General features: G+C 46.7%; 1 protein-coding gene across 1 annotated transcript in view; it reads right to left on the bottom strand.

Annotated features, from left to right (window-relative positions):
- The window catches only part of COL3A1 (collagen type III alpha 1 chain), a 2,242,195-nt gene that overhangs the window by 1,071,920 nt on the left and 1,145,427 nt on the right, over positions 1 to 24,848 (bottom strand). The window contains exon 27 of the mRNA XM_068244947.1: positions 4,230 to 4,283. Within this exon, the coding sequence (XP_068101048.1) occupies positions 4,230 to 4,283 (54 nt within the window). The remainder of the gene's footprint in view (positions 1 to 4,229; positions 4,284 to 24,848) is intronic.

The following is a 24,848-nucleotide window of genomic DNA, read 5'->3' as shown; positions in this document are numbered from 1 at the left end:
CGTCATTGGTCCAGCACTTAGGGAGGTGCTGGGGGGATACCTGTGTATATATACTGCTACCTGGTCATTCCTCTGGTGTCTGGCATTGCGATCACATATGTGGGAGCACCCAGATCCGTAGTCAGATCCGCAAGTGTGCCCGGGACCAGCTGGAGCTGTAATCCTACACTTAGCTAGATTCTGTTGATAGCTAAAGTACTAGTTTGATTGTGATTATCTGTTATGACCCTTTGCCTGCCTGACTATCCTCCTGAACTCTGATCTTGTACCTCGATATTTCTGATACTCTGTTGCCGAACCCCGGCTCGTTCCTAGACTCTGCTTCTGCCTCCTGATTTTGTACCTCGATATATCTGATACCCCGTTGCCGATACTTAGACTCCGCCTTTGCCTCCTGATCCTGTACTTTATCTGTCCGTGTGTGTTCGACCTGGCTTGTCCGACCTCGAGAACCGACCTTACTGTTAGAGGCGGTTCCTCGTTCTGTTAGTGACCCTTCCTCCAGTGGGTTACTTTCAGACAATCCTTACTGCTGTCAGCCTGACTCCTCCCGTCTTGGAGAGTCCGGGTCTGCGGAAGGAATCCGTGCAGTACTCCTGACTGCACTGAGGCCTTGACCTCAAAGTGTTACTGTTACACCAAAACACTACACTCTACTCAGGTGAACAGAGGTTAGCTGGTATATCGGATTATCGGTGATACTGCAGATCACTTATAATCTGGTATACATCTGTATTCCCAGTGATACTGCAGATCACCGGTAATCAGATCCTCTCTGTGCTTCACCGATCGTTACACATGGCTACATAGTTACATAGTTTGGTTGGAAAAAAGACATCCGTCCATCAAGTTAAAAAACAAACAAAAAAGCACCATCCTAAACCCACACACATCCCAATATTCCATTTGATCCAGGGTAGGCCGAAAAACCTTACAAGGCCTGGGCCAATTGGCCTTAAAAAGGGGAAAAAAATCCTTCCTGACTCCAGATGATAGTCAGGCAAATCCCTGCATCAGCTCTCCTGGGCAGGGGTGTAACAATAGACCCAGCAAGGAATGCAGCCATAGGGGGGTCCAGAAGCAGCAGGGGGCCCCGTGGGGGGAGAAGTTTCCTTTTCTTGTCCTGAGAGACTGACAACTAAGAGCATCGAGAGAAAAAAAAAAAAACTTTCTCCACAATTGTTGTAAAGACTGCATCTGCTCAGCCACTGATAACGAATCATCCAAAGTTTTGCAGACAAAGATTTGTAGTCAGTACCTATTCAGTGTTCAGCAGGCTCTTGTGTACAACACCCTGCCCCCAACTTCTCTAACCTTCCCCAAGGGTACTGTACTATGCACTGTAGTGATGCTGGAAAAGTCTTCAGAGACAGTTCTGCTCCATCAGAGGAGGAAAGAGTGAGTGTAATAAGCTGAGGCTGGAAGCACACTCGTCTGTCTGTTTTCTGTCTGCATTTTCTGCACACCATGGGCTTGGTTCACTAAACTGTGATAACTCAAAAATCACAAAACGTGAAAACGCTAGCGCGGCTGTGATATGAGTTATCAGGGTTTAGTGAATCAAGCCCCTTTTCAAAGATATCATGTCACATGTCAGTTCGGGTATCCTTTAACGTTGATAAGGAGTGATGAGATAGACATGTGTATGTACAGTGCCTAGCACACAATAACGATGCTGTGTTCCTTTTTTCCTTTCTCTGCCTGAAAAAGTTAAATATCAGGTATGTAAGTGGCTGACTCAGTCCTGACTCAGACAGGAAGTGACTCCATTGTGACCCCTACTGATAAGAAATTCCCCTCTTTACCTCTTTCTTGCTCTGAGAAGCCATTTTCTGCTAGGAAAGTATTTTATAGTTGGCATTTCTTATCAGTAAGGGTCACACTGTAGCCACTTCCTGTCTGAGTCAGGACTGAATCAGCCACTTACATGCCTGGTATTTAACTCTTTCAAGCAGAGAAAGAAAAAAAGGAACACAGCATAGTTAATTGTGTGCTAGGCACTGTACACACACATGTCTATCTCATCATGTCACATGTCAGTTCGGCTATCCTTTAACACGCCTTATCAGAGAAGCATGGCGAGCGCTACTAGCCCACAGAGGCTCAGCGCTAGCTATGCTACTCTGATAAGGTGTGATATCTTTGATAAGGTGTGACATCTCTGAGAAGGTGGGATATCTTTGATAAGGTGGGATATTTGAGTTATCAAGGTTTAGTGAATCAAGCCCCATGTGTGTCTGTATGTGTGAAAATATGCACGTTTTATCACAGAAGCTAATGTAATTGATAGAGAAAATGCATGCAGTGCTTCACTGCTTGAAAGAAAAATAAAGCAGAGGGACACCAAGAGCCCCAATAGTTTAATGCGTCTTGGGGACAACAAATAAATGAGAAGTTAAAATGATACTTACAAACCAGGGTTACCAATAGACAACCACTGTATAGGCAGGTGGGGAGAACAATCCTGACTCCACTCAGGAATAAAAAGTCGCTCTCTGTAGACAGGAAAATAGGGTAATAACCCTCCACCCAGGGTGGACTCAATATAGTGTACAAGATGCATAGGCGCCAAAAGAATAAAAGGTAATAAAATGAACTTAAAAAACCAACTGGTTAAACAGAGGAGGCAGCGGTGGTCTTACCCCCTCCAAACAGACACAGGCAAGGACTGCGATTCAGACAGGCAACAATTTATTCGGAACTCCAAAAAACAATGCGATGCGTTTCACGGGCCATACATCCCGCTTCCTCAGGCAAAATACAGTAGGAGTCACAGCATCTGTATTATATCAGCGAGCTCGGCGCCTCTGTGCTCAGTGCTTCACTGCTGTCTGTTTAAAGAGAACCTACACTGGGAAGGATATGGATTTTTCCTTTTAAAATAATTCTAGTTGCCTGACTCTCCTGCTGATCCTGTGTCTGTAATACTTTCAGACACAGCCCCTGAACAAGCATGCATATCAGGTGCTCTGACTGAATTCAGACTGGTTAAGCTGCATGCTTGTTTCTGGTGTGTGATACAGCCACCTCTGCAGCCAAAGAGATCAGCAGGACTGCCAAGCAACTGGTATTGTTTAAAAGGAAATATCCCTCTCAGCTTACGTTCCCTTTAAGGCTCGGTTCACATGCTGCACATAGCATGAAAGGCTGCATTTTTATATCACGTTTTATGTTCATGTTGTGTGTGTTTTTTGTGCATTTTTACTGAATTTTTGGTGCATTTGCTATGCGTTTTTCTTGCTTTTGCATGTGTTTTAATGTGTCTGCTGGTCGCTAATACAAAACGCATATGCGTTTTGTATTCATTTTTCATATGTTTTTCTATTGCGTTTTATGCAAATCATTAGGAAGACAACAGGAAGCGAAAATGCATAACTAAACATTTTTTAAGCAAAAACGCATTGAAAAAACGCATACCAATGCCTTCCCATTGACTTTCATTATATGCGTTTTGGCAGCCATCCTGCATAATATGCAACAGAACCAGCGTTTTTGAAAACGCATACTGTAAAACGCATAGAAAACGCATATGCAATTTTTCCTGTGGCCAATAGACTTCCATTAGTGGCAAAATTGCTGCATTTTATGCAACGCTAACGTTTCTGCTATGTGTGCATCCAGCTGTAATATGCATGTAGAAAACACATTCAAGTGTGCACTAGCCAATTGATTAACATTGGTTCTCAGTTTACCTGTGTAAAAAAGCGTGGAGGGAAGGGGGCATCCAAAGTTTCGCAGTGGGGCCCAGTTGTTTCCAGCTACGCCCTTGCTCCCGGGAATTACCTACTTATTATAGCCATGAATGCCCTTCAATGAAAAGAAAGCATCCAAACCCTCTTTAAATGAAGATGTAGAGTTTGCCATAACTACTTCCTGAGGTAGGAATGTTCATGGATGACAAATACTTATGGGTGTTGGCTGCTATGTCTGTATTGTTTATTGGTTTTTGTATTGTATTGGTTTTGTCCCTTTTGTACTTCATAAAACTACATTGTTATTTACATTGTGATGCAGCTGTGTTTCTCAGAACTTCTTAATTCTGCATATTTGTGGTTGCAAATTGATTCCTTGGTTTGCATATTGTTTCTGCAGCTTTCTCTGCCCTATTACACTCCAAAATTAATTATATATATATATATATATATATATATATATATATATATATATATATATATATATATATATCTTCAATTATCTAAATAGGGGACAACATTCTCTTTGCATTATACCTGGAAGCCAGGTTGTCCAGTTGCTCCTGGCTCTCCTTGTTCACCTGGAGGTCCCTAGAAAAGAGATACACATTTTAATTATATCAGTAATCATTATTAGTATGGAAAATATTACCAAGCAAGGTCAATAGAAAATAACTTGCAGACTGAGATGAGATCTAAAATGAGCTCCCAGCCTCACTTAATTGCTCAGCACCAATAACAGTACAATCACATATATCAGACTACTGCAATTCATCTATAACACATCTGCAATGCGTGTATCAAAAAAGGGCGCCTGGAAAAAAGGGCGTGGGATATAGCCGAAATTATAAGTTGTAATGTAAAACAATATTTTTCATTTAATAGCTTGTAAACTAAAATTAAGTCCTAAATAGGTTGAATAAACAGTAATTAAATGGCAAAACACCGTCTATAACAATAAACGAATTCTGAAATAAAACATCAAATAGCGTCTATAGCAAAAAACAATATTTATACTTGTGTTAAGCATAGTAATAGAATGGTAGATTTTACAAGTATTTTACTGCAATTATACCTAACTTTATCCTCACACAGATCTATCCCTAACCCCTAGACCCCCCTTTGTGTAAATATACATTTATTTATTTATTGTATTTATAAAGTGCCAACATATTACGCAGCGCTGGACATTAGTTTAGGTTACAGACAATATTTAGGGGTGACATACAGCAAAATGACAATACGTGAATACAAGAAAATCAGATCATGCAGCACAGTATGAGTACAAGGTAATGCTTAGCCAGTCACTGGATGGGAGCATGGAGATTAGGCAAGCTAGGTTCACTCAGATACATAGCATGGGTTCACAGTGATGGAGGTGCATGATCAGGTAAGACACAAAAGGAGGAGGACCCTGCCCGAAGGCTTACAATCTAGAGGGAGAGGTAAGGACACGAAAGGTAGGGGACCAGACTTCAGCTGTGGGTTTAGAGAACTTGTGAGGGGTAGTAGGCCAGAGTGAAAAGGTGAGTTTTGAGGGCCTTCTTGAAGATGTTGAAGGAGGGGGCTGCCCTAATTAGTGGAGGTAGGGAGTTCCATAGTGTTGGAGCAGCTCTTGAAAAGTCCTGGAGGCGTGCATGGGACTGGGTGATGCGGGGCAGTTAGGCGAAGTTGATTGGAAAAGCGGAGTGAGCGGCTAGGTGTGTACCTCTGAGCAAGATTGGAAATGTAGGTTGGACAGGTTTTGTGTACAGATTTGTAGGTCAGACACAGTATCTTGAATCTGATCCTGGACTGGATAGGAAGCCAGTGGAGGGATTCAAGGAGGGGATCCGCCGTGGTGGAGTGATGGGAGCAGTGGATAATTCTGGCTGCCACACTCATGATGGACTGCAGTGGGGCTATTCGGGTCATAGGGAGACCAGACAGCAGGGCAATGCAGTAGTCAAGGCGGGAAATTATGAGGACATGGATGAGGAGTTTAGTGGTGGCAGAGGTCAGGAAAGGGCGAATCTTACAGATGTTACGAAGGTGGAAGTTGCAGGACTTTGTGAGGTTTTGGATGTGGGGAGTGAAGGAGAGTGCGGAGTCCAGGGTGACACCCAGACAGAGGGCTTGAGAGGTAGGGCGAATGGTAGTATGGTTAACAGTGACATGCACATCTGGGAGGTTCATGGATGGCCGGGGTGGGAAGATCATAAATTCCGTTTTGTCTAGATTTAGTTTCAGGAACCTATCGGACATCCAGGAGGAGCTGGCTGATAGGCAGGAGGAGAGCTTGTCCATGGTAGTGGTGGATATGTCAGGGGTGTGGAGGTAGATCTGGGTGTCATCTGCATACAGATGGTAGTTAAAACCCATGGAGGAGATAACCTTGCCAATGTAGGATGTGTATAGGGTGAACAGTAGGGGGCCAAGGACCGAGCCTTGGGGGACTCCCACTGAGAGGTGGTTGGGGGTGGACGAGGACTCATTGAAGGCAGTCGTGAAGGAGCAGTTGGAGAGGTAGGATGAAAGCCAGGTCAGGGCGAGATCGTGAATGCCCATGGACTGGAGGAGTAGGGGATGATCTACTGTGTCAAAAGCTGCTGAAAGTTCAAGGAGGAGGAGAATGGAGTATTTACCTTCAGCTTTAGCGAAGACAAGGTCATTGACCACTTTGGTGAGAGCAGTGTTAGTTGAGTGGGCAGGCCGAAATCCAGATTGCAGTGGGTCTAGCAGTGAGTTGGCATTGAGGTACTGGGTCAGGCGTTTGTGAACCAGACGGTCAAGGAGTTTTGAAGCAAAGGGGAGGAGGGAGATCGGGCGGTAGTTGGAGGGTAGCGAGGGGTCAAGGGAGGGTTTCTTAAACAGGGGTAGTACAGTGGCCTGCTTGAAGTCTGAGGGGAAGGTGCCTGTGGATAGGGAGAGGTTGAACAGGGTAGTGAGGACTGGGGCTAGTGTTGGGCGAACAGTGTTCGCCACTGTTCGGGTTCTGCAGAACATCACCCTGTTCGGGTGATGTTCGAGTTCGGCCGAACACCTGATGGTGTTCGGCCAAACTGTTCGGCCATATGGCCGAACTAAGAGCGCATGGCCGAACGTTCCCCGAACGTTCGGCTAGCGCTGTGATTGGCCGAACGGGTCACGTGTAGTGTTGGGCGAACATCTAGATGTTCGGGTTCGGGCCGAACATGGCCGCGATGTTCGGGTGTTCGAGCCGAACTCCGAACATAATGGAAGTCAATGGGGACCCGAACTTTCGTGCTTTGTAAAGCCTCCTTACATGCTTCATACCCCAAATTTACAGGGTATGTGCACCTTGGGAGTGGGTACAAGAGGAAAAACAAATTTAGCAAAAAGAGCTTATAGGTTTTTGAGAAAATCGATTTTAAAGTTTCAAAGGGAAAACTGTCTTTTAAATGCGGGAAATGTCTGTTTTCTTTGCACAGGTAACATGCTTTTTGTCGGCATGCAGTCATAAATGTAATACATATAAGAGGTTCCAGGAAAAGGGACCGGTAACGCTAACCCAGCAGCAGCACACATGATGGAACAGGAGGAGGGTGGCGCAGGAGGAGAAGGCCACGCTTTGAGACACAACAACCCAGGCCTTGCATGAGGACAAGAAGCGTGCGGATAGCAATTTGCATTTTGTCGCCATGCAGTCATAAATGTAATACAGATGAGAGGTTCAATAAACAGGGACCGGAAACGCTAACCCATCACAGATGTTCATTGTTCATGTTACTTGGTTGGGGTCCGGGAGTGTTGCGTAGTCGTTTCCAATCCAGGATTGATTCATTTTAATTTGAGTCAGACGGTCTGCATTTTCTGTGGAGAGGCGGATACGCCGATCTGTGACGATGCCTCCGGCAGCACTGAAACAGCGTTCCGACATAACGCTGGCTGCCGGGCAAGCCAGCACCTCTATTGCGTACATTGCCAGTTTGTGCCAGGTGTCTAGCTTCGATACCCAATAGTTGAAGGGTGCAGATGGATTGTTCAACACAGCTATGCCATCTGACATGTAGTCCTTGACCATCTTCTCCAGGCGATCGGTGTTGGAGGTGGATCTGCACGCTTGCTGTTCTGTGTGCTGCTGCATGGGTGTCAGAAAATGTTCCCACTCCAAGGACACTGCCGATACCATTCCCTTTTGGGCACTAGCTGCGGCTTGTGTTGTTTGCTGCCCTCCTGGTCATCCTGGGTTTGCGGAAGTCAGTCTGTCAGCGTACAACTGGCTAGAGGAGGGGGAGGATGTCAATCTCCTCTCTAAAGTCTCCACAAGGGCCTGCTGGTATTCTTCCATTTTGACCTGTCTGACTCTTTCTTCAAGCAGTTTTGGAACATTGTGTTTGTACCGTGGATCCAGAAGGGTATAAACCCAGTAATTGGTGTTGTCCAGAATGCGCACAATGCGTGGGTCACGTTCAATGCAGTCCTAGGCCGAAGAGGTCATAGCCTAGGGTCACAAAAACCTGTTTATTTGGGCAATTTCAATGGTAGTGATGCTGACGTACATAAATCTCAGCCATGGCCGTTAGCAACGTCTGAATTTCACGAAATGTCTCATGCAGGTAGAAGACATATTGTTAGACTTGGATTCCAAATATGGGGTCCCTACATCTCTGCAAACCAGAGTTACAGGGCTCCAAAACTGGTAAAATTCCCCATAGGCTTTCATTGTCTCCCTATTTCACTTTCCAAAATCTCACATCTTTTCAAAGGGCAATTGCTCAGCAGTGGCAAATTTTCTAGCATTGTAAGGACCCTTAGGGGGAACATGACTGGTGAGTTTCGGGCCCCTAGGCCGAAGAGGTCATAGCCTAGGGTCACAAAAACCTGTTTATTTGGGCTATTTCAATGGTAGTGATGCTGACGTACATAAATCTCAGCCATGGCCGTTAGCAACGTCTGAATTTCACGAAATGTCTCATGCAGGTAGAAGACATATTGTTAGACTTGGATTCCAAAGATGGGGTCCCTACATCTCTGCAAACCAGAGTTACAGGGCTCCAAAATTGGTAAAATCCCCCATAGGCTTTCATTGGGCCTACTATTTACCGTTCCAAAATCTCACACCATTTCAAAGGGCAATGGCTCAGCAGTGGCAAAACTCACCAGTCATGATCCCCCTAAGAGTCCCTACAATGCTAGAATATTTGGTACTGCTGAGCCATTGCCCTTTGAAAAGATGTGAGATTTTGGAAAGTGAAATAGGGAGGCAATGAAAGCCTATGGGGGATTTTACCAATTTTGGAGCCCTGTAACTCTGGTTTGCAGAGATGTAGGGACCCCATCTTTGGAATCCAAGTCTAACAATATGTCTTCTACCTGCATAAGACATTTCGTGAAATTCAGACGTTGCTAACGGCCATGGCTGAGATTTATGTACGTCAGCATCACTACCATTGAAATAGCCCAAATAAACAGGTTTTTGTGACCCTAGGCTATGACCTCTTCGGCCTAGGGGCCCGAAACTCACCAGTCATGTTCCCCCTAAGGGTCCCTACAATGCTAGAAAATTTGCCACTGCTGAGCAATTGCCCTTTGAAAAGATGTGAGATTTTGGAAAGTGAAATAGGGAGGCAATGAAAGCCTATGGGGGATTTTACCAATTTTGGAGCCCTGTAACTCTGGTTTGCAGAGATGTAGGGACCCCATATTTGGAATCCAAGTCTTCTACCTGCATGAGACATTTCGTGAAATTCAGACGTTGTTAACGGCCATGGCTGAGATTTATGTACGTCACCATCACTACCATTGAAATAACCCAAATAAACAGGTTTTTGCGCATTCTGGACAACACCAATTACTGGGTTTATACCCTTTTGGATCCACGGTACAAACACAATGTTCCAAAACTGCTTGAAGAAAGAGTCCGACAGGTCAAAATGGAAGAATACCAGCAGGCCCTTGTGGAGACTTTAGAGAGGAGATTGACATCCTCCCCCTCCTCTAGCCAGTTGTACGCCGACAGACTGACTTCCGCAAACCCAGGATGACCAGGAGGGCAGCAAACAACACAAGCCGCAGCTAGTGCCCAAAAGGGAATGGTATCGGCAGTGTCCTTGGAGTGGGAACATTTTCTGACACCCATGCAGCAGCACACAGAACAGCAAGCGTGCAGATCCACCTCCAACACCGATCGCCTGGAGAAGATGGTCAAGGACTACATGTCAGATGGCATAGCTGTGTTGAACAATCCATCTGCACCCTTCAACTATTGGGTATCGAAGCTAGACACCTGGTACAAACTGGCAATGTACGCAATAGAGGTGCTGGCTTGCCCGGCAGCCAGCGTTATGTCGGAACGCTGTTTCAGTGCTGCCGGAGGCATCGTCACAGATCGGCGTATCCGCCTCTCCACAGAAAATGCAGACTGTCTGACTCAAATTAAAATGAATCAATCCTGGATTGGAAACGACTACGCAACACTCCCGGACCCCAACCAAGTAACATGAACAATGAACATCTGTGATGGGTTAGCGTTTCCGGTCCCTGTTTATTGAACCTCTCATCTGTATTACATTTATGACTGCATGGCGACAAAATGCAAATTGCTATCCGCACGCTTCTTGTCCTCATGCAAGGCCTGGGTTGTTGTGTCTCAAAGCGTGGCCTTCTCCTCCTGCGCCACCCTCCTCCTGTTCCATCACGTGTGCTGCTGCTGGGTTAGCGTTACCGGTCCCTTTTCCAGGAACCTCTTATATGTATTACATTTATGACTGCATGCCGACAAAAAGCATGTTACCTGTGCAAAGAAAACAGACATTTCCCGCATTTAAAAGACAGTTTTCCCTTTGAAACTTTAAAATCGATTTTCTCAAAAACTATAAGCTCTTTTTGCAAATTTTTTTTCCTCTTGTACCCACTCTCAAGGTGCACATACCCTGTAAATTTGGGGTATGTAGCATGTAAGGAGGCTTTACAAAGCACGAAAGTTTGGGTCCCCATTGACTTCCATTATGTTCGGAGTTCAGCTGGAACACCCGAACATCGCGGCCTTGTTCGGCCTGAACATCTAGATGTTCGCCCAACACTAACTGGGGCCAATTCCGTGAAGTGAGGCTGGAGTAAATGAGAAGGGATTGGGTCAAAGGGGGAAGTAGTGGTATGGGAAGTCTGCAGTAGGTGGTTGACTTCCTTGGTGGTAATAGAAGTGAAGGATGTGAGGGGAGGATAGGGTGGAGGAGGCGCTGGTTGGGAGTGGATGGGAGGTGAAGATTGGAGATTGGATATTTCTTGATGGATGGAGACAATTTTGTTGGTGAAGTGGGTGGCTAAATCTGTGGCAAAGAGGGAGGAAACAGAAGGTGGGGGGGGGGGGGGGTTAAGCAGGGAGTTGAAGGTGTCAAAAAGACACCAGGGGTTGGAAGCTTGTGCTCCGATGAGCTTGGTAAAGTATTCCTGCTTCGCATGAGCAAGGGCAGTGTGGAACAGCAGCAGGTTAGTCTTGTACTGTAAGAAATCCTGGTTAAGTCTAGTTTTCCTCCATTTCCATTCAGTGGCGTTTGTTTTTCTCTGGAGGTTGCAAGTATGGGTAGTGTGCCAGGGCTGGGGGTTAGGGTCGGTTGCGGCGAAATTTTGGTGGAGCAGCTTTCTCTAGGGCTGATGAGAGTTTGGTGATACTGAAGCTGCAGCAAGGTTAGGACAGGTTAGTGTGGGGAGAGTGGAGGAGAGGGCATGGAGGGGGTCAGCAAGGACGATAGGGTTGAGCTTGCGTAGGTCTCGCTGCCATCGACCAGGTGGGTGGGCGGGTAGTTTGGAGGTGCCTTCCGTGAGGAGGTTGAAGGTGAGAAGGTGATGGTCCGAGGGTGGAAAGGGTGCTATGTCAAGGTCTGCAATGGTGGTGGATTTAGTGAATATAAGGTCGAGAGTGGGACCTGCAGTGTGAGTGGAGGTGTTGGTGTGTTGTACTAGTCCAAGTGAGTTGGCAATTGTGAGTAGCCGGGTCACAGTGGAGTTCCGGGCTTCAGCAATGGGAATATTGAAATCCCCAAGGATGATGGTGGGGAGGTCCGAGGAGAGGATGTGAGGGAGCCAGGAGGCAAGGTCTTTGAGAAATTGTGGGGTGGAGCCCGGAGGGCGGTATAATACCACAGCAATGGCAGGGAGGGGGTGGTAGAGGCAGATGGTGTGGGCCTCGAATGATGTAAATTGTAGGGAGGTAGGAGGGGGGAGGACACGGAAGGTGCAGGATGGGGAGAGGAGCAGACCCACCCCTCCCCCATTCCTGTTGTCTGGTCTGAGGGTGTGACTGAGGTGAAGCACCCCGTAGGAGAGGGCAGCCTCTGCGGCAGAGTCAGAGGGGGTAAGCCATGTCTCTGAGTGCGAGGATGGTGAGGGATTTGGAGAGGAAGAGGTCGTGGACTGCTGTAACTTTATTGCGGACGGATCTGGCATTCCATAGACTGCAGGGTAGGGGGAGCATGTGTTTGTGTCGGAGCAGATAATAATGGCGCACAGCCAGTACAATAATGGCGCCACATTCAGTTACATTATAAAACGCTATTTAGCGTTTTAACTGTTCAAAATTGGCGCAGGTTATTTAAAACGCTATTTACCGTTTCAATCAAACTGCGGCCCACATAATTTAATAATTTGTATATATTACATATATTGTGCTGCAACTATACCTAACCCTACTCTCACACAGAACCCTCCCTGTACCTATCCCCAATACCTAGACCCCCCTGGTGGTGCCTCACCCTAACTACCCCCCTGGTTGTGCCTAACCCTAACCGTGGTGTATATTGTACTGTAACTATACCTAACCCTACTCTCACACATAACCCTTCCTGTACCTATCCCTAACCCCTAGACCCCCCCCCTGTGGTGCCTAACCCTAACCACCCCCTTGGTGGTGCCTAACCCTAACCACCCCCCTGGTGGTGCCTACTTATAACCACCCCCCTGGTGGTGTATATTGTACTGTAACTATACCTAACCCTACTCTCACACAGAACCCTCCCTGTACCTATCCCTAACCCCTAGACCCCCCTGGTGGTGCCTAACCCTAACCACCCCTCTGGTGATGCCTAACCCTAACCACCCCCCTGGTGGTGCCTAACCCTAACCACCCTCCTGGTGGTGCCTAACCCTAACCACCCCCCCTGGTGGTGCCTAACCCTAACCACCCTCGCTGGTGGTGCCTAACCCTAACCACCCCCCCTGGTGGTGCCTAACCCTAACCACCCCCCTGGTGGTGCCTAACCCTAAGACCCCCCTGGTGGTGCCTAACCCCAACCACACCCCTGGTGGTGCCTAACTCTAACCACCCCCCTGGTGGTGCCTCCCTAACCATCCCCCTGGTGGTGCCTAACCCTAACCATCCCCCTGGTGGTGCCTACCTCTAACCATCCCCACTGCACAAACACCCTTACACACATATAAACAATAATATATTTAATCCTTAAAATACTTCACTATAAATAACATGAATAGAATAATTTATATATTTGTAATAAAATAAAATTTGCAATAGAATAAGGTTGAAAACGATATTTAAGCATTATACATATGAAAACAAATTTTAAATGATAAAATAAGTGTAAACGGGGGGGAGGGCATGCGCGGTGCGTCATGAGAAGGATGCTTCCTTAGTAAGCTCCGCACTCTGCCTGTCCAAGGAGGGCTCTACACAGTGGTAAAGTTGATGGAATGCTAAGTTATTTTTTTTTTTCATTATAAACCATTTTTTATTTTGTAGATGGAGTAGCATAACAACATATTGTAAAATAACATTAGATCATAATAGAACAGTACAATAGAGTATTATAAACTATAGTATCATAACGTGCAGTAAGATACAGAAGAATGTAGTACAGTATATTATAGTACATAGATCATTAATCAGCAGGCAGTAAATTAGAGTGTGTCATTAGTTGCAGATAAACAATAGCGTCTCAATAATGTATATTTTATATATACAATGCGTTTTTATGTAATTAGGGTCTGCGCAATGAGAGAGTCAATGAGTGGTTTACTCTCTGCCATGGCATTTACAGGACCTAATAGGTAGCCAAAGCGAGGGTAATCCTTTAAAAAAGGTTGGGGAACGTCTGGTGCAACCAGAGGGCCAGCATGGGCCACCACCAGAGTGTAGATTTGGTGTCATTATAGAGATGGCTTACACGTGGGATCTTGTTCTGTGGTAGAGAGATTCTTTATTATAACATATCCGCACCTTACCTCTCTACTAAGGTAACCTTACTTAACTAAACTAAAAGAAAACTAAAGAGCCTAAGGAGGCTCTTAATATTCGTATATTTGACTATAGTTGAATAGTTGGATATCAGTTGTGTTTCGGTAGCCTATTTCCTCAGTGAAGAATGGGTCAGAGACCTTTAGATGACGGCGCTGTATAATGTAAAATAGAGGGTCTATAAATGTTGTGCCTTGAGAAAGGGGTGAGATTAACACCAAACTGAGGGGAAGTTAAAGTTACGGTGTTTAAGACCTAATCTGGATCTAATTTTCTGCTCCATATTGAGGTTATATTTAGTAATGGCTAGGAGTTGTTGAGGTGGTATTTCTTCTTGGGACTTCCAATTGGTAGTTATCAAGTACAATGCACTAAGGATCAAATGATATATTGGGGGTTGTAGTTCCAAGGGGATGTTGTCTGGGTAGATTAATAGTAATGCCAGTTCAGGCCTTAGGTTGAGCGTAGAAGTGTGAATTTTACGGATATGGGACTCAACTGTTGCCCAAAGACGTGATACAATAGGGCATCCCCAAAACATATGTACATATGTACCAGTGTTGGTCTTACATTTCCAGCATGTTGTTGAGGACTGGGGGGAGAATGAAGCAATTTGTCTTGGGGTCCTGTATTATTTATAGAATATTTTCTTGGAGAGTTCCCAGTGGGAATTACATCAGGATATTTTAGAAACAGTTGTGTTGGCTGCCACCAATTTTGGTACTGAGATGACGGTATTTAGGTCGAGAGACCAAATTGTGGCGTATTTTTGTAAGGGTGAAGGAATATCGCGGGTAGTTTTATACCAAACCGAGATGCCCCCTTTGTAATTGCCAGTAAAATTAAGCATAGCAAGAATGCTTGCATGGATATATGGAGGGGATATTTTTTCTTATTTTATTAAGTGGAAGATTCTACGGTAGGTAAATAATTGGGAGTGGGGTAGTTTGTATTGCTTGTCTAGTTCCTTGAATGATTTGACTTGGGAGCCATTGAAGAGGTCACTAAGGAGGAGGATACCTGAGTTTTTCCAAGTTTTCAGATTAAGCTCTATAGTAAAGTGTTCGAGGGCTGAAATAGAGGTTGGGAGATGAACTGCGTGTTTCTGTGGAGGAGGATGTTTGTTGAAGTTTTCCCATGATTTTAGGGAGGCTAATATGGAGGGAAATGGTGTTGTAGGGAGTTTAGCTCCCATGCTGATGCTGGTAAGTAGAGTTCTAAGGTTTGTTTTTAAGAGGTGGGAGTCTAGTTTTACCCATGGTTTGGGTGACTGAGGGTTCCACCATTGCCTTACCATCTCCAAGTTGGTGGCATGGTAATATTTCTCTATATTGGGAAGACCATGCCCCCTAGTTGTTTTGGAAAGGTCATTGTTTGATAGGATGTGCGGACCTTTTTCCCCTGCCAGATGAAGGTTTTTATACACTTCCTAATATCGGAGAACCACGAGCTAGGAATCATGATCTGTAAGGTGCGTACGGTGTATAGGATCTTAGGTAGCAAGAATAATTTAAACGCTGCTATGCGACCAGACCATGACATCCAATGTTTGGACATGGATAGACATTCTTTTTTTATGTCTGTAAGTAAGGGGACCATATTATATTTAAATAAGTCTGCCGAGTGGCGAGATAGCTGAATGCCTAAATAAGTTACTGCCCCATCTGCCCATGGGAATGGATAAGATGTCTTTAAATGAGCTTCCATTTTGGTGGGGATATTGAGGCCTAATATATAGGATTTAGTTTGATTCAATTTATACATGGAGACATCTGAGAAATGTTGAATTTCAGTCATGAGGTTAGAAATAGAACTTAATGGCTCTGTTAAGAGCAGCGCTACGTCGTCAGCAAACATGCTTATTAGATGTTTGGACTCATTGATAGAGATGCCAGATATTGATGGATTTGATCGAATTTTTTGGGCCAGAGTCTCCATGATTAGGATGAAAATGACTGGTGAGAGGGGGCAGCCCTGGCGGGTACCGTTGGGGATACGGAAGGGTTTTGATAGGAAGTTAACTGCATTAACCCTGGCAGTTGGGGTAGTATAGAACGCCATAATGGCAGATAAGATTTGACCTGTGAAACCAAATTTGACCAGGGTGGCTTTAAGAAATTGCCAGTGAACTCTGTCGAACGCCTTCTCTGCGTCCAAGGTAAGTAGCAGAGAAGGCATTCGACTAAGCTGGACAGGTCTCAAAATGGTTACCATGCGTCTCGTGGCATCCGAGGCTTGTCTGCCGGTGGTAAAGCCAACCTGGTCCTGTGATAGTAAAGCAGGGGAGAATTTCATTAGCCTATTAGCTAGTAGCTTGGCGTAAATTTTAATATCTGCGTTTAACAGAGAAATTGGTCTATAATTTGTTGTCAAGGTATGGTCTTTTCCTGGTTTGGGGATTACTGTAATGTTTGCCTGTAAATATTCTTCTGGTATAGAGGTGGAAGTGGCAAATTCGTTGAAGAGGTCGGTCAGGAGGGGGGAGAGAGTAGTGTTGAGAGTCAGGAAAAACTCATTCCCAAACCCGTCTGGGCCTGGAGCTTTGTTATGTTTAAGAGCTTTAATTACTGCAGAAACCTCTGTTGTTTGAAAAATGGGAATTGAGTTGTTCCAGTTGTTGGTTGGAGAGCGAAGGTAGTTCAATTGAATTTAAGAATGATGAGATGGTTTCTTCTGTAGGTTGAGTTAGTGATTTGTCTGATTGTAAGTTGTATAAACTTGCATAATAATCGCAGAATGCATCTACGATTAATTTGGGGTTAGTGATTGTCTGGTTAGAGTTCGGATGTTTTATTGAATGTATTTTAGATTTGGCCTGCTTATGTTTTATAAGGTTTGCTAAGAAGGAGCCTGCTTTATTGCTCTGAGCATAAAAGTTTAATTTCATTTTCTGGCATAGAAAATCGTATTTAGATTGTAATAAAATGCTAAGTTCCTGTCGTAAGTGAAAAAGCTCTCTTTTCAGATCTCTAGTGGGGGTTTGTTTATGGCTCTTCTCCCGAATCTTAATTTGTTCCAGTAGAAAATTGTTTTTTTCCACTCTCTCCTTTTTTAGACGTGATCCTTGTCTTATTAACATACCTCTGGCATAAGCTTTCAGTGAGGGGAATGCTAAGTTATTAGCACCACTAAATGGGGGAATCTCCACTGACCCTGGGCATGTCAAGTAGTGTTGGGCGAACATCTAGATGTTAGGGTTCGGGCCGAACAGGCCGAACATGGCCGCGATGTTCGGGTGTTCGAGCCGAACTCCGAACATAATGGAAGTCAATGGGGACCCGAACTTTTGTGCTTTGTAAAGCCTCCTTACATGCTACATACCCCAAATTTACAGGGTATGTGCACCTTGGGAGTGGGTACAAGAGGAAAAAAAAATTAGCAAAAAGAGCTTATAGTTTTTGAGAAAATAGATTTTAAAGTTTCAAAGGGAAAACTGTCTTTTAAATGCGGGAAATGTCTGTTTTCTTTGCACAGGTAACATGCTTTTTGTCGGCATGCAGTCATAAATGTAATACATATAAGAGGTTCCAGGAAAAGGGACCGGTAACGCTAACCCAGCAGCAGCACACGTGATGGAACAGGAGGAGGGTGGCGCAGGAGGAGAAGGCCACGCTTTGAGACACAACAACCCAGGCCTTGCATGAGGACAAGAAGCGTGCGGATAGCATGCTTTGTACCGCCATGCAGTCATAAATGTAATAAAGATAAGTGGTTCAATAAACAGGGACCACGCGGCAACGCTAACCCAGCAGCAGCAGACGTGATGGAACAGGAGGAGGTGCAGGAGGAGAAGGCCACGCTTTGTGAGACACAACAACCCAGGCCTTGCATGAGGACAAGAAGCGTGCGGATAGCATGCTTTGTACCGCCATGCAGTCATAAATGTAATAAAGATAAGTGGTTCAATAAACAGGGACCACGCGGCAACACTAACCCAGCAGCAGCAGACGTGATGGAACAGGAGGAGGCGCAGGAGGAGAAGGCCACGCTTTGTGAGACACAACAACCCAGGCCTTGCATGAGGACAAGAAGCGTGCGGATAGCATGCTTTGTACCGCCATGCAGTCATAAATGTAATAAAGATAAGTGGTTCAATAAACAGGGACCACGCGGCAACGCTAACCCAGCAGCAGCAGACGTGATGGAACAGGAGGAGGCGCAGGAGGAGAAGGCCACGCTTTGTGAGACACAACAACCCAGGCCTTGCATGAGGACAAGAAGCGTGCGGATAGCATGCTTTGTACCGCCATGCAGTCATAAATGTAATAAAGATAAGAGGTTCCATAAACAGGGACCGGCAACGCTAACCCAGCAGCAGCAGCACACGTGATGGAACAGGAGGAGGCGCAGGAGGAGAAGGCCACGCTTTGTGAGACACAACAACCCAGGCCTTGCATGAGGACAAAAAGCATGTGGATAGCATGCTTTGTACCGCCATGCAGTCATAAATGTAATAAAGATAAGAGGTTCCATAAACAGGGACCGGCAACGCTAACCCAGCAGCAGCAGCAGCACACGTGATGGAACAGGAGGAGGCGCAGGAGGAGAAGGCCACGCTTTGTGAGACACAACAACCCAGGCCTTGCATGAGGACAAAAAGCGTGCAGATAGCATGCTTTTTACCGCCATGCATGCAGTCATAAATGTAATAAAGATAAGAGGTTCAATTAACAGGGACCGGGCGGCAACGCTAACCCAGCAGCAGCAGCACACGTGATGGAACAGGAGCAGGCGCAGGAGGAGAAGAAGGCCATGCTTTTTGAGACACAACAACCCAGGCCTTGCATGAGGACAAAAAGTGTGCGGATATAGCAGCAATGCTTTTTGCCGCCATGCAGTCATAAATGTAATACAGATGAGAGGTTCAATAAACAGGGACCGGAAACGCTAAACCATCCCAGATGTTCATTGGTCATGTTACTTGGTTGGGGTCCTGGAGTGTTGCGTAGTCGTTTCCAATCCAGGATTGATTCATTTTAATTTGAGTCAGACGGTCTGCATTTTCTGTGGAGAGGCGGATACGCCGATCTGTGACGATGCCTCCGGCAGCACTGAAACAGCGTTCCGACATAACGCTGGCTGCCGGGCAAGCCAGCACCTCTATTGCGTACATTGCCAGTTCGTGCCAGGTGTCTAGCTTCATGCCCGGTTTCAGGTCCAGCGATGCCAGCCACAAATCCGTCTGTTCCTTTATTCCCCTCCAAATTTCCTCCCCTGTGTGCTGCTTATCCCCAAGGCAGATCAGCTTCAGCAACGCTTGCTGACGCATGACAACAGCTGTGCTGCACTGCTTCCACGATCCTACTGCTGCTGGTGCTGGGTTAGCGTTTCCGGATGAGGTACAGCTTTGAGATGCGTTGGAGGAGAAGGAGTCAGAGAGGTAGGTGCTGCTGTTGTTATCCAGTGGGAGGGACGGCGGTGCAGCTGTTTGCGGCGTGGGCAACACCCGCGCCGTAGCAGGTGAGGAATCGCTGCCAGGCTCCACAAGGTTCACCCAGTGCGCGGTAAGGGAGATGTATCGACCCTGGCCGAACGCACTCGTCCAGGTGTCAGTGGTGAGGTGAACCTTGCAGGCAACGGCATTCTTCAAGCTTCGGGTTATTTAGCTGACCACGTGCTCATGCAACTCAGGCACTGCAGAGCGCGCAAAGTGGTAGCGGCTGGGAACCACGTAACGTGGGATGGCCACTGACATCATGCCCTTGAAGCTGTTTGTCTCCACCACTCGATATGGCAGCATTTCGCAGGCCAGAACCTTGGCTATGCTGGCTGGCTGTTACTGCCACGGCCCGGGGGTCATTTGCTGGCAATTTCCTCTTGCGCTCAAACATCTCAGAGACAGACAACTCAACCGTAGGGCTGCACACCGAAGGGCTGTTGGTTGTTGTGTTTGATGAACACTGGGAGACCTCAAGAGCACTAGTCCGGAAAGTGACAGTGTCAGCATCGTCTGATGTTTGTGAATGTTGTGAACCACGCAATGGCTGGGCTACTGCTGCTGCTGAGGCGGGTCTGGTGGTGAGTCTGGTAAACCCAAGGGAGGCAGTGTTGCTGGTGGTACCCTGTCCTGCCGCGTTTGCCCACAGAGTGGGATGTTTGGATAGAATGTGGCGGCTCATGCTGGTGGTGGAGAGGTTGTTAATACTTTTCCCCCTGCTCAGGCGGGTCTTGCACACCTTGCAAATCGCCATGGTAACATCCTCAGTGCAGTCTTCAAAGAAAGCCCAGACTTTGGAGCACCTGCCTTGCTGGCGATTTCTGTTTGCGCCTCTTTTGCCTCTCACTTGAACTTCCATGCTTGCGGTGCCTGAAATTGCGCGCCGCCTACCTTGTGGCACAAGGCGAACTCGTGCAGCAGTGGGTTCCTCAACAGACTCATCTGTGCTGCTGCTACGACGGCGATGTTCTCGTTCACAAACAAAATCTGGGTCTATGTCCACATTGTCCATACCCTCCTCTTCCATCTCCTCAAACTCGTCATATGTCATTGTGGGGGGCCGCCGGCGTGGAGTAGAGCTCCCCAGAACAACCTCTGCGCAGCTCACTCCAACGTCGTCTGGTTATCTGGCAGTTGTGTGCGTGGTGTCGCTGCCGGTTGTGTCAGCTTTGTGCCCACTGGCTCCTTGTAACTGGCTGAGGACTCGGACCTCGTGCGTGATGTGCTGGTGCTGCTTAACCCACTGCTGGACGCTTGAGAGGTCATCCAAGTAATTATCTGGTCCTGTTCTTTTGGATCTGTGAGGGTTGTTGTCCTGGACAACATGGGCGGTATTGAGTGGGTTTTCTTGGGTGCTCCCCTGTGGCCTGTACGTGAACCGTCAGGGGAAACAACTCTTCCCTTTCCCCTCCCTCTTTCACCGGATTTCTTCCTCATTTCACTTATCCTTAAAGTACACGCTGACTGGCAGCAGTACAGTGGCAGTACAGAAATGCTATACAGTGGTGGGTGAGCGGTGTACCACTATTGTCAGCAGCGACACAGAGCACAATGCTATACAGTGGCGGGTGAGCGGTGTACTACTGTTCCCAGCAGACACAGAGTGGAAGTAAACACAATGTTATATAGTGTGGCTGAGCCGTGTACACAGAGTGGCATTAAACACAATGCTATATAGTCTGGCTGAGCGAGCGGTGTACTACTGTTCCCAGCAGAATCAGAGTGGCAGTAAACAATGGTATATAGTCTGGCTGAGCGGTGTACACAGAGTGTCAGTAAACAATGGTATATAGTCTGGCTGAGCGGTGTACACAGAGTGTCAGTAAACAATGCTATATAATCTGGCTGAGCGGTGTACACAGAGTGTCAGTAAACAATGGTATATAGTCTGGCTGAGCGGTGTACACAGAGTGTCAGTAAACAATGGTATATAGTCTGGCTGAGCTGTGTACACAGAGTGTCAGTAAACAATGGTATATAGTCTGGCTGAGCGGTGTACACAGAGTGTCAGTAAACAATGGTATATAGTCTGGCTGAGCGGTGTACACAGAGTGTCAGTAAACAATGGTATATAGTCTGGCTGAGCGGTGTACACAGAGTGTCAGTAAACAATGGTATATAGTCTGGCTGAGCGGTGTACACAGAGTGTCAGTAATCAATGGTATATAGTCTGGCTGAGCGGTGTACACAGAGTGGCAGTAAACACAATGCTATATATAGCGTGGCTGAGCGAGGTGCACAGTGGCAGTACACACAATGCTATATAGTCTGGCTAAGCCGTGTACACAGAGTGTCAGAAAACACAATGCTATATATAGCGTGGCTGAGCGAGGTGCACAGTGGCAGTACACACAATGCTATATAGTCAGGCTAAGCCGTGTACACAGAGTGTCAGAAAACACAATGCTATATATAGCGTGGCTGAGCGAGGTGGACAGTGGCAGTACACACAATGCTATATAGCCAGGCTAAGCCGTGTACACAGAGTGTCAGAAAACACAATGCTATATATAGCGTGGCTGAGCGAGGTACACAGTGGCAGTAAACAATGCTATATATATATAGTGTGGCTGAGCGAGCGGTGTACTACTGTTCCCAGCAGCGACACACAATGACTGGGGGGGACCCTGGCTAGCGTGGCTGGAGAGCGAACTACCCTGCCTGCCTACCCAAAGCTAAACCCACAGAGAAATGGCGGAGATATGACGTGGTTCGGGTATTTATTTACCCGAACCACGTGACCGTTCGGCCAATCAGAGCGCGTTCGGGCCCGAACCACGTGACCCGTTCGGCCAATCACAGCGCTAGCCGAACGTTCGGGGGAACGTTCGGCCATGCGCTCTTAGTTCGGCCATGTGGCCGAACGGTTTGCCCGAGCACCGTCAGGTGTTCGGCCGAACTCGAACATCACCCGAACAGGGTGATGTTCTGCAGAACCCGAACAGTGGCGAACACTGTTCGCCCAACACTAATGTCAAGCAAGGGCACTAAAAAAGATTTATTACCAGCGGCGAATAATTTTTTCAAACTGCTAGAGGCAGCTAAGATGGCACCCGTCACACAGCCTGAGAAGGGAGACAGCGCATCTGGAGAGAAGGAGACGGACAAGATGCCAGAGCACAGCTTCACGCTAGGAGACATCTCTAAGCTTCTGAATGACCTTAAAGGATACCACAGCCCAAAGGCTGTGGTAAAATCAAAGTTGCAATGTGGAGGGAAAGAAAGATACATACTTACCGCTTCCCTCGTTCCCTGCCGATGGGTCCCGCTCATCTGTTACAGCTCCCGGTACCGACCCGACTCTCCTGACCCTTCACCCGGACATACTGTGCTGCGCATGCGCAGTATGTCACTATACTCTTCGCTTCTGCCGTCGCATCGTGACGGCAGAAGTACGGACACTCCCCCGCCTCCTCCTCTCCCAGCGTGTGCGCTCCAATCTAAAGCTAGCGTGACATGCTAGCTGGAGTTCGCACTGGGACAATCGATGTGGAGAGAGCGGAGGGGGAATAAGTTAAAAAAAAACACACTGCCGGCTGGAGGGAGGGAGCGAGTGAGGGAGGGAGCGAGTGAGTGGGCGGGCGAGTGGGCGGGCAGGCAGCGAGTGGGCGGCGAGCAGGCAGCGGCAGTACAGCCCAAGCATTCTGTACATAGATGCAATGACATCTATGGTACAGCAAGAAAATTATCCCCACATTTATCTCTGCATATGTGCATGTATATACATGTGTGTATATACATGCACATATGCAGAGATAAATGTGGGGATAATTTTCTTGCTGTACCATAGATGTCATTGCATCTATGTACAGAATGCTTGGGCTGTACTGCCGCTGCCTGCTCGCCGCCCACTCGCTGCCTGCCCGCCCACTCGCCCGCCCACTCACTCGCTCCCTCCAGCCGGCAGTGTGTTTTTTTTTTAACTTATTCCCCCCTCCGCTCTCTCCACATCGATTGTCCCAGTGCGTACTCCAGCTAGCATGTCACACTAGCTTTAGATTGGAGCGCACACGCTGGGAGAGGAGGAGGCGGGGGAGTGTCCGTACTTCTGCCGTCACGATGCGACGGCAGAAGCGAAGAGTATAGTGACATACTGCGCATGCGCAGCACAGTATGTCCGGGTGAAGGGTCAGGAGAGTCGGGTCGGTACCGGGAGCTGTAACAGATGAGCGGGACCCATCGGCAGGGAACGAGGGAAGCGGTAAGTATGTATCTTTCTTTCCCTCCACATTGCAACTTTGATTTTACCACAGCCTTTGGGCTGTGGTATCCTTTAAGGATTCCCTAAGGACTGAGATAAGATCCGCAGTAAGTACCCTGTCTGCACAAATAGAAGAGATAGGGGAAAGAACAAACAGACTAGAAATTAAACAGGATGAACTATCGGAGGCAGTGGGAAACCTACAAGATAATCAAAAAACACAGGAGGAAATTAACATGGCCACAGATGCTAAGCTGGAAGACTTAGATAACAGGGGCAGAAGGGATAATTTACGAGTAAGGGCAGTCCCAGAAGCAATTAAAGACTACAAGAGTTATATACTGGCCTTGTTTAAAGCTCTCATTCCAGACATTCCTGAAGAAAATTCCTGAAGAAATGCTACGCATGGACAGGATACACAGAGCCCTGAAAGCACCTAAAGACCCTAACAAACCAAGGGACATCATTATGAAGATGCATTATTCAGAAACGAGGGAAAGAATTCTCTATGCAGCAAGAGACTTGGGCACTCAGGGTGTGGTGATATATTGGGGTGCTGGTGATGTTAGGTTTAATACAGGAACATATTTCTTTCATTTTTCTGACTGTGATGTCGGCTACAGCCATTCTGGCTTTGGGGGAAACTGTGTTTGCTGTATGACAATGAAGGTCTTTGAGCTTTGGTAGTCAGTTCCTCGGAGAGTGGGTCACTGCTAATTGGGTTGTCTGCATAGCTTTTGAACTCTTTGACATGTAGACACCCAATTGTCCCAAAAGACAATCAGACTAATTGAATCTGCCAACTTTATAGGCTATCAGGAAACTCGGTACTTTACATATGACAGCCTGAGGCAATGTTGAAAAGCTGCACTTCACAATCTTTTGATGTATAGACTTTTACCTAGGGAAATTGGATGTTAAGGAAGTCTTTTGTTGGGTGTGTGCGAAAATGCACTCTTACGTGGAAGTTAGTTACATAGTTACATAGTTATTTTGGCTGAAAAAAGACATACGTCCATCGAGTTCAACCAGTACAAAGTACAACTCCAGCCCGTCCCCCACATACCCCTGTTGATCCAGAGGAAGGCGAAAAAAACCCACCAGGCATGGTCCAATTAGCCCCAAATGGGAAAAATTCCTTCCTGACTCCAGATGGCAATCAGATAAAATCCCTGGATCAACATCATTAGGCATAACCTAGTAATTGTAGCCATGGATGTCTTTCAACGCAAGGAAAGCATCTAAGCCCCCTTTAAATGCAGGTATAGAGTTTGCCATAACGACTTCCTGTGGCAATGCATTCCACATCTTAACCACTCTTACTGTAAA

Source organism: Hyperolius riggenbachi, chromosome 7 (genome assembly GCF_040937935.1).
Source record: "Hyperolius riggenbachi isolate aHypRig1 chromosome 7, aHypRig1.pri, whole genome shotgun sequence".
Taxonomy (NCBI): domain Eukaryota; kingdom Metazoa; phylum Chordata; class Amphibia; order Anura; family Hyperoliidae; genus Hyperolius; species Hyperolius riggenbachi.
This window is presented reverse-complemented; position numbering and strand designations above follow the sequence as displayed.